The sequence below is a fragment of the Argiope bruennichi genome, chromosome 1 (assembly GCF_947563725.1).
Source record: "Argiope bruennichi chromosome 1, qqArgBrue1.1, whole genome shotgun sequence".
In the NCBI taxonomy this organism is placed as follows: Eukaryota; Metazoa; Arthropoda; class Arachnida; order Araneae; family Araneidae; genus Argiope; species Argiope bruennichi.
In genome coordinates, this window is record NC_079151.1 from 72,302,037 (window position 1) to 72,312,220 (window position 10,184).

At 28.5% G+C, this 10,184-nt stretch overlaps 1 protein-coding gene across 2 annotated transcripts in view; it reads right to left on the reverse strand.

Moving 5' to 3' along the window:
* LOC129979252 (motile sperm domain-containing protein 2-like) overlaps positions 1-10,071 on the reverse strand; it is a 52,308-nt gene extending 42,237 nt beyond the window's left edge. The window contains exon 1 of one of the 2 annotated variants that reach the window (XM_056090699.1): positions 9,827-10,071. In XM_056090699.1, the coding sequence (XP_055946674.1) occupies positions 9,827-9,926 (100 nt within the window). In that variant the 5' untranslated portion in view covers positions 9,927-10,071. The remainder of the gene's footprint in view (positions 1-9,826) is intronic. The other variant, XM_056090700.1, reaches the window with a different exon arrangement.
* Positions 10,072-10,184: the final 113 nt, after the last annotated feature.

Here is a 10,184-nt window from a genome sequence, read left to right on the forward strand (position 1 = left end):
GTCACTCAATAGATCTACCAGCGCAGCACGTAGAAATAAGCCAATTCGAGTTTCTCAAACAAACGAGGAACGACAAGCGATCAATAAAGCAGATCGTTTATAAATTTTAAATTCACATGCTTTGGAATCTCAAGATCAACATGTGGCAAGAATCGAAAGACAACGTTTATATTCTGCCTGATCACGGTCATCAGAAGCAGAAGACTAATATGCGGCAAGAAGTGGGGCAACTATTCTTAACGAAAAGTCGATTGAAGAAGATTTGCTCATTCCACGCATTCCCATTATTCCCACAGACATGCCTTTTGATTTCAAATGACTGCCGTTCCCCATTCGACTTGGATTCTCGATAACATTCAACAAGGCGCAAGGTCAATCATTTCAAATGTGCGCATTGAACCTAGAAAATCCATGTTTTTCACATTGCCAGTTGTAAGCTAGATGTTTACGAGTCGGACAACCAAGAAATTTGTTTTTGTTGAAGACGAAAAAACAATATTTTTTTGTCCTAAAGCATTTAAATAATAAAATTAAATATATATATATATTATTTGTACTTTATGTATCATAAAATTTCAATGAATGTATTCATTGTCCATAAGAAAATAAATATTCTTTCTATCATTCCTAATTAAACAAGACAGCTATTTTAAAACTCAAACGTTTGTGGCAGCAACGCGCCGGATATTAGCTAGTATTATATATTTCGAAGAAATAAAACTTAAAATTGACTGTTTTAATAAACTAGTAAATCACGCGAATACTATTATTGTCTCTTTCAAAGCACATGTTTTTACTTTCAAAACAGCGTTAACAATTTTTTTAAAGTTAATTCATTTAGATTTTTAAGTGCATAAGTGGCGAAATAAAACATAAAACAATACATTATTTCAAATATTTAAACTTCTTTATATTGAACTTTAAATTTATTATTACTTTTTTTATTTTTGAAGTTTCATAGCTCAATTAAATTTTTATTCAATGCACTTAAAATTTAATTAAAAAAAACATTTTACTGACATTTTTACGAAAAAGATTTTACAGGAAAACTATGCCAGATATAAATTTTAATTCAAAGTAATAATTTGTAGAATAATTAGCTATATTTACACGAAAAATCATAGTTGCAACGTGTTTAATAAAATATAAAAGTTTTACGGTTTAACTTTTTCAAATTTTTAATTGAGTAGTAAAGAGGGAAGAGAACTTTGTTCAAATATTCCTTTTACAAAACATACAATTTTTTTTTTTTTTTTTTTGTGTGTGTGTGTGTGTCCAATCTGTCATTTTTCGGTTTAATTGCAGCCAACTATTAAAAGTGGTACTGAGGATAACAACTGTAAAATGATAAACTGCTAAATTAAACTGCAAACACACGACATTGATGTAATACCCAAAAAAAGAACCATTTAGAAACAATCGCAATCAGAGGGTATTGTAATTAAATTCTTGCAAGGAAAAGATTTTCTTGAACAGCTGTAAAATAACATGAATTAAAAAGCATTTAAGTCTACCATACCAATTATGATTTGGACACACGAGTGAATGAATTATTGACTATTAGGATGACAAACAGAGAAAATGACAAGTGAACTAATGCCTAATGAAACGAGGAAAGGCAAACATAGAAAATGTTCCTATTTTATTTTCATCAAGAAGTACTTTGATGAGCAAAAGCACATTAGTCATACTTACTTGATAAATAGCAAGATTAGAGCAATAATAATTTTACTACTTATAAGGAGGCATCAGAGCATAAAACTAAAACCAAGTGCAAAAACATCGGTCACACACCAATACACGAAGACGAGCTCGTGATTATGACCATTTTCTGACCTTGGGATATTTTCAAAATTTTATCACAGTTGACCAGTCGAACTTTACTCTCAGGGATTATCTTTTTGCATCTTTACCAATAAAAAGTAAATAATCATTTTTATAACAAGCATGACGAAGATTTATAAGAAATTAATTTCCGTTAAATTTAAAACTGTTCCTTGAAGTTACTTCAAGAAATATTCTAAACATACAAATAAGGAAAACCATTTTGCAATTGACCGAATTATATAGTTATTAGGAAGAAGCCTGCGATTATACCTCCATATGAATAAACAAAATGAAAATGCTAGAAAAATAAGGAAATATATTAGTGTAATTAAAAAAGTATTCTACCGATGAAGATATGAAAAGCACTGCGATATAAAATTAGTATGCATTAAATTAGAATAATTTTTTAAAAAGAGGAAGTTTTATTCACAATTTCAGTCTATAGATTGAATTAATATAGACTTATATAATACTTTAAGCTTAATATAGTTCACATTTAAATTAATATTTTGAAAATATATTTGAATAAGAAGCAGGAATCTATACGACTGAAATAAAAAGAGAAAAATACTCGGATGCAAACAAGTATCACTTTTATTTCCTCAAAAATCGAGCCAACATGACCATCTTTAACAAACGAACCTTCAATAAACAAATTATAATTCTGGATAGTTTTTAATTAAATAAAAGAAAAGATTAATAAAAATCTTAATAATAATCTAAATAACAAGCTTTTATCTTTGTCGGCAAGTAAGTCGAGAAAGATAAAAGTTTACTATCCATATTTCCACTTTCTTCTATACGAAGTATAGAAGAAAGTGTGCCTTGATCATTTCAAATATTATCATGTTGTGCAAAATAATTAGGTCTCATTCCTCTTATTATTGTAAATTATAATGAAGCGAAAATTCTTTACTTATGCAATATTGCTTTTATCTTTCTTATTTTGAAACATTTTCATTTAAATGGAATAAAAAAAATTGGTGATAGGAATGAATTTTTCACTTTTCTGTGTAATGCAAATGGGTTAAAAGATTAATAAGATGTGTGAATATAAAAGTTTTGTACGTTAAATTGTGTGTGTAATCATTTTAAGTTAGAGGTAAGTAATTCAATGCGCTACAAAACGTCCCGAGTTGCTGGTTCCACCGCATGAAAACGGCCTCGAGAGCCAAGGGTTAATTATTGGTTGCATCTACACCGTCTTAAATAATTAAACAATTTTTTTATTGCTTATAATTTCCATTAAAGGCCCTTTATTTTAAATGAAAATTATTTTCGCTGTTTTACATTCAATAACATCAGTCCAAGTTTCAAAAGACCGGTTATTCAAAATATTTCTGACCTTTTTTGATTAACAGTGGTTTTTAGTGAAAGAAAATAAATGATCTTCAATTATATTTACATCTAACCTGGCCCCGCGGTTTTTCCCTTTTTTTTCTATAGGCAATAAAACTAGGAAATTTAATTTTATTATGAGGACTTGCTATTCAATATTTTATCGTAAGATATATTGCCGTCTTTGAAAAGAGGCAGTCGACTCTCCATTACCGAATGGTCATAACACTGATCTCATAATCAAGTGATCGTAAGTTCGAATCTCGCTAGAGGCAATGTCATTCACAGTCTGAAAATATTTAATTCCTTGATTTTATGCTTTCTTTTATTTCCTATTCCAGCAGATTCTGGACCTTTCTTTAATTTACCAGATAAGTGTTCTGGACTTTTATTACTGTTTCCAGAAAAGTATTCTGGAACTTTCCCTGTCAGTATAAAATCAGCAGATCTGTCAGTCACTGTGTTCTGAGTTCAGAGTTGAGTTAATAAATTGATTTAGCTCTACTTCTTGTGTGTGTCATTGCGTTCCACACTAAAATACCTACGCGACAAAATGTCTCGGTTATATCAATCAAAAAATATTTTCTAATATTCTTGATTCGAGTTTCAGGAACGTAAGTTTCTGATTATCTGTTTAATTGCGCAGATATTTGAAAGGTAATTTTTCTGAAATACATACGTTATTGAAAGATTTTGAAATTTATACAATTTCTAGTTTTATGCTGTTGTCGAATGCTCGTTGCTTTTGCAAGAACTATAAAGCAAGGGTGGGTTTTTTTCCCCACATAAATCCGAAAGATAAAAAAAAATAAATATGCAATACGAGTTACGTTAAAATTTATTAAGTTAAAAACATAAAATAACCATATCACCTCTAAGTCACGAGCTAACAGAAGTTTTTAATAAGGTTTTATTCCTAGCTAAGCAAACTTATTGCGTTAAGTCTCTCTCGTTTTGTTGAAGCCATTTTAATTTTTTTTTTTAAATTTAAGATAACAAATGTATTAATAACACAATTTTTTTTTTTAACTCTCCAGAATCTTTGCTCTGAATTTTGCGCCAACTGGTATTTGTACACAGGAAACGAGCCCTGCCGGCGTGACCTTAGTTACACCACTACCAAACGAAAAAAACAAGATAAACGAAATTTGATACGCAGGTTTAGCGTTTAAAATGTAGATTCCTGCCAAATTTTGAACCAAATTTATCAAAGAGTTGACTGTTTATCAGCTCAACTTTGGCATGCATGTAAACAATAATTTAAGGTATCCGACACACAAGGACACAAGGAATTGATTAGGAGCGCCGGCGCCCGTAGGGCGCCATCTCCGATCGGCTGTGGCTTGGAGCATTGCGATGATGGTTTAAACAGGAGTGGGAAGTGGCAGGGAGCAGCGTCTTATGTAGTTCTTGCTTGAACCGTCTCTCGTCCAATGGGAGGCTTCCGTCAGTCGGCGAGGTCGTCTTGGATCGGCTGGATTAAGGTATCCGAACAGTTCGGAGCACTTTTTTAGAAAAACATGGTGTAGACTTACTTTAACCATATATATGGATTTAAGACTATTCAAAATTAGTAATAGGATGTCAACGTTTGAAATAAACATTAGAACTTTTTGAAAATTGGCATTTAATAGCATAAATGTAAGCAAATTCTTTAAAAACTTCAAATTGGCTACACCAAAAACTATTACTCTCATCCGAACAAAACTTATACCAAAATAAACTACATAGTTTTCTCTAGGGAATGAACTACAATCGTATGGTTATAATAATAAATAAAAATTTTAGAACCAGTCGAAGAATTTATCATAAAATTTTTAGTAAATTTATGATGTTAATGTTCAAGCAATAGGTCATAAATTAAAAAATATTTCCTGAATCTAAATTCTTTTAGTGAATTCCCTAGAACATAGTATAAAGACAAAGTCCACCAAATTTCATAGTAATATGATAATAATATTTTAAGTTATTTGATTTGAAGTAAGCAAAAAATAAAAAAAACCACTTTTGAGAAAAATGCATTTAAAGTATACACTAACATGTTTTAATAATAAATTATGCGTGTACATACTTAAAGTTCACCACATTTATCGGTTATACCTTCTTCCTCCTCAGCATGTAATAATTTCACTTTATTTTTTTCTGGCAATTTTTGTGTTTGGCAGTGAATGCCGCCTAGATTCGTATATTCTGTTTTTGTCGAGCTCAGCAAATGCTCTAACTACATTTGCATTATTATACATTCCAATAACCTTTTAAGAACATTCAGTAATCCTATAAAACCTTCGTTAAAATATATTACGGACATAAATGCCCCTAATCTGAGGGTTCGGAACTCAACAAGGCATCTTTAGGTACAAATTTCCACAAAACACCGTTAAAACTCTCATTGGCATTTTTCATTTTGCAGTGCAAAAAATATTCCGTATTTAAAACTAAATTTGTGTTTATAAAAGCTTTTAACATGTTTGTAGCAATTTAAATCAGTGCTTCCGGTTATTTAGATGTCCACTTCCGGTTTACCGATCATTACGAAAATATTAATATCTTGACTTCTAATTACGTAGAGATAAAAGTGCGCCTGTTTTGGATAGCTCAAAGACTGGTTTATCCAATAAATGGATTTTTTTTTAAATGTCATTTTTGGCGAAAAACGACATTTTTAACGTGTTCGGATATCTTAATTCAATTAAAACTAAGTACGTGATCTAACGACTACAACTACAGTTCTGCGCCAAATTTTGGTTTCAATCGGACCGAAATAAAGGTGTCCAAAATATATATTTGCACGACAGATTCATTAAAAAAAGCTGAGTTTATGTCAAAGATCTATATTACGTAACTTGTTTTATCGCCAATACCGCGTAAAATATTCCTTACTCAAGAGCGAGACGGGATATGCCTTTATTGGAGAGTATGCCAGAAAGGCACGAGACGATCTCTGCTGCTGGTTGGAATTGCATTTGTCTGTGAAAACGCTTTGAATTGGATGGACGAAATTTGGCATATGGCCTTTACATTCATGGATAGTCTGTCTGATCAGGTACTGATGACAAAAATGATGGTCAAACAACACACACACACACACACACACACACACACACACACACACACACACACACACACACACACACACACACACACACACATTTTAGGGCAATATTCTGTATTAAAATTCGTACAATCGCCTTCCTTCATATATGTGTTCCAAAATTATATATATATTACAATATGAAAAGTCATTCATCTAGCTCATTCTTTTTTATGTTCACAAACAATTCTAAAAACGAATGTTTTGAACTCAGGGAAGTCAAACTTAGAAACTCAAAATACTGAGGATTTTTTTTTTTTTTTTAACTATTATAATACTTCTTTTTGACATGGTTTATTACAAGAAAATAAAACAGTAAGAAATGAGAAAAAGAAAAAGTTATAATTTAGTTGTAGTTTGGTTGATCAGTTAATTACAGTCTGGCTAATTGCATCTCCATGCACTTATTATAAAGTTCTGATTTCGAACTTCCAAATAATCATTTGCTTTATTTTTTACATTTACAAAACTTTCTTCCAAAGAGATTTGAGAATAAATAAATAAAAAAAAAAAAGGTTCACAATTTCAATAAGAAATCTTCAGTTCTTAAATGAAGGAATTATTTTACTAAATGAATGACTGCAGATTAAGGAGCAAGAAATGTTTGAATATACAATGTATAAAATATGGAAATAGAAAAAGTTCAATAGATATTTAATATTTACACAACAAAAAAAAGGTTAGAAAACTATTAAAATAATTTATGCATAAAAATAATTATACTATAATAAAAAGAAACATTTCTGCAGGACAAGATTATGAGTTAGAAATAAACCCAAATGCATATAATCCCATATTATGAAACAAAATAAATTAATGCTTTTTTAAATGTTTAAGCCCGTTATTGTTCAAAAAAGAATTTAGATTTTTAAAATTCCCAAAACATATTAAAAAAAGATTGAAATCCTTCCCCCCCCCCCATCAAAACTTGAGCATGAATAAAAACTTTTTAATAATGAACTGTATATTTTACAATAGCTAATCTGAAAAATAATAAGATCAGGACTTATATTTATTAGAAATGTTATTACTTTCTATCAATTTAAGATTCTTTTTAAAATGATCTTTGAATGACCTTCATAATTTCTGATAGTTCAAATTCTATATTACTTAATTACAAAATAATTTTTGCTTTAGTTTGATTGTATGTAGGGAACAAATATATTTAAACAGTAGAATTCTATTAATTCAATTCTTGATAACTTGATGGAAAATATCTTATTAAAAACAAAATCACTAGCATACCTTTTTTCTTTTAAAAGTTTCTATCAAATCTCTATCGAAGCAAAATTTATGAATTCTAATTTTACAATCCATGGTGGCAATATTAGGAAATCCAAAATCATTTCAAGAGTTAAAATTAAAAGCATCTACATATATTTCCATTCTATTAAAAGTATTAAAATAATTTCATCTCCAAATCAAAATATTTCAAAATCAAGAATCATTTCTAACAATTAAATCTAGTAAAAATCTCTAGAATAATGAGAAGATATGACTTCTGCCATCTCTAATTAGCATTTCTGCTGTAAATAATTTGCCTTTTATTTACCAGGAAGTATTTTTTTATAAACAACCTGTTTACTGTATAATTGATAACATTCACTCTCAAATATTTATCAGAAGTCATTTAGTTTTGCATCTTTAAATTAGTTTTTTTTTTAATTTCAAATTGCGATTAAAATGTTTCGCAACCAATTACAGATTTAGTGATATACACAAGTGTAAAATTGTTATAAGGTACTCAACCCTATTCTATGTTATGTACAAAATTATCATTGGCTAATAAATTTTGAGATCTCATTAGAAAAATAAGTCACTACATGAAAATTTTATTGCCTGTTCATATCTATTTGACTCATCATGGTAGTACACTACCTTAACCACAGATTAGTGATTTCTCTGGAATTTGTGCTTTAATACAAAACTACAAATGATAAAAGCTGAAAAACTGATAAAGTGCTTGATGAACTGAAGCATACTCTTGAATAAAATAAAAATAGCAAGAATAATTCAGCACTAAATATTGTGTGTATCACATAATATGTTTCATAATAAAAAAATATTTACCAATTAATTTAAAATAACTTTTTTTTTTTTTTTTTTTACCAATTCAATATAGCACAACATGAAAGCAAGTCTTCAATCTAACAGAATAATACAAAATTTCCACAGCTTATTTCTGAAGCATAATTATTAAAAACTTAAAAAAAAAAAAAAAAAAAAAAATGATTTAATGAAATCTCAATATGAAAAAATTAATTTTATTTCCCTTCTTTGAATTTAAAGAAGAACAAATAATTGAATATTTACAAGATTGGAATGGCTTTCGGTTTCAACGCAAAATTTTTAACTTCATTACACAAAAGAAAAACACTGTAAATTATATTTAAAAGTACTTTAATTTCTAGAATTGAACAGTGCTTAATATTGGATCATTATTTAGAAAATATCAGAAAAAAAAAATGCATTGAGATGCAAAATCTAACCTTTAAAAGTATATTGTACTAAATTTGGCAATTTCAAACAGTTGGTATATTCTCGAAAAAAAAAAAAATTTCATTATTATTAGACATGATAAATCAATTAATGAAACAACTTCATAACATAATTTTTAGGCATACGTAAGAGTTCAATATATATATATTGACATAAGTATGTTAGTGTGATATGAAATTATAAAAATATTGAAAATAATGATTCTAAATAGTTGAGACAGAATCATCATCTTCTACTTCAAAGCGATAGAAGCATAATTGTTCTATCAAGAAAAATTAAAAATTAAACTTTAATAGTTAAAGAAAGCTTTACAAACTTAATAACAATTCAGTACCCTGTTCTTAAGTCTTTTCAAATAGTCTCATGTTAGCTAAACCATTTACATACATCTAGTTACTTATTAGAATTATTAGTTCTTGATAATGTGATATAGAGATAGAAGGGGGGGGGGAAATACATGTATTAATGTAATATCAGTTACTACTAAAGACAAGATAATTTTTAATACTAAAATAATTAAACAATAATTCTGGAAGAAATTTTGTATAACAGAATCTAAGAAAATGTTCATACAAAATTTGATAAATTTTTACAAGTAATCCCTAATACAAACTAATAACCATAAAATAAAAAAGTACTATAAATGAATAAAAGAAAATATTTTTAGGGCTTTCAATGTTTAAAATTTAAGCTTACACAGGACTAACAAATATTTTGACCCACAAATAGATAAAGAATTAAAAATTAACTGCACAGGAAAAATTCATAAAATCACAAAAAAAACCTCCGATTATAAATTACTCCCTGTTTCCTCTGCAGAAACTAGTTAGCAGCTATGAAATAAATTTACTGTAAATGACAGTTTCAAAGTAAAATAAATTTATGGCGATAAAATAAAAATTGTCATCATATAGCCTTTAGGAAATTGCTGTAAAATTACAAAATTAATTTTTATTTCATTCAAATCCATTTTAGGAAATAATGAATATTACTTAAATTCTGACAAATTTCAAAGAAAAAAATGCAGAATTCATTTTACATTATGGAAAACAAAATAGATTTCAAACTTACCATAATTGCCATTAGAATTTAAATTTTCCAAAAAAGTATTTCTTAACTGAATGTGTAATTCCTGGTCAGTCGAATTTGGAACATCAACTGGAACAACCATTATAATTTCACAATGAATAAATCGCAGAAAATTCAATTACAATTTTAAAATTTAGGGGCCGGAACTTTACTACGGCACTAACTAGCAGCAAGTGTACGAACAATGTTTTGTGACCGAAATTATAAATATAAAAATGAAACCTTTGAACTGAATGGAAAGAAACATAGTAAGTTGAGAAGTTGCCCAGCGAACTTAAAAAGCAGGTCTCTCATTCCAAGCATAATTATTAACTTAATACAAATTAAAAAATCATAAAAA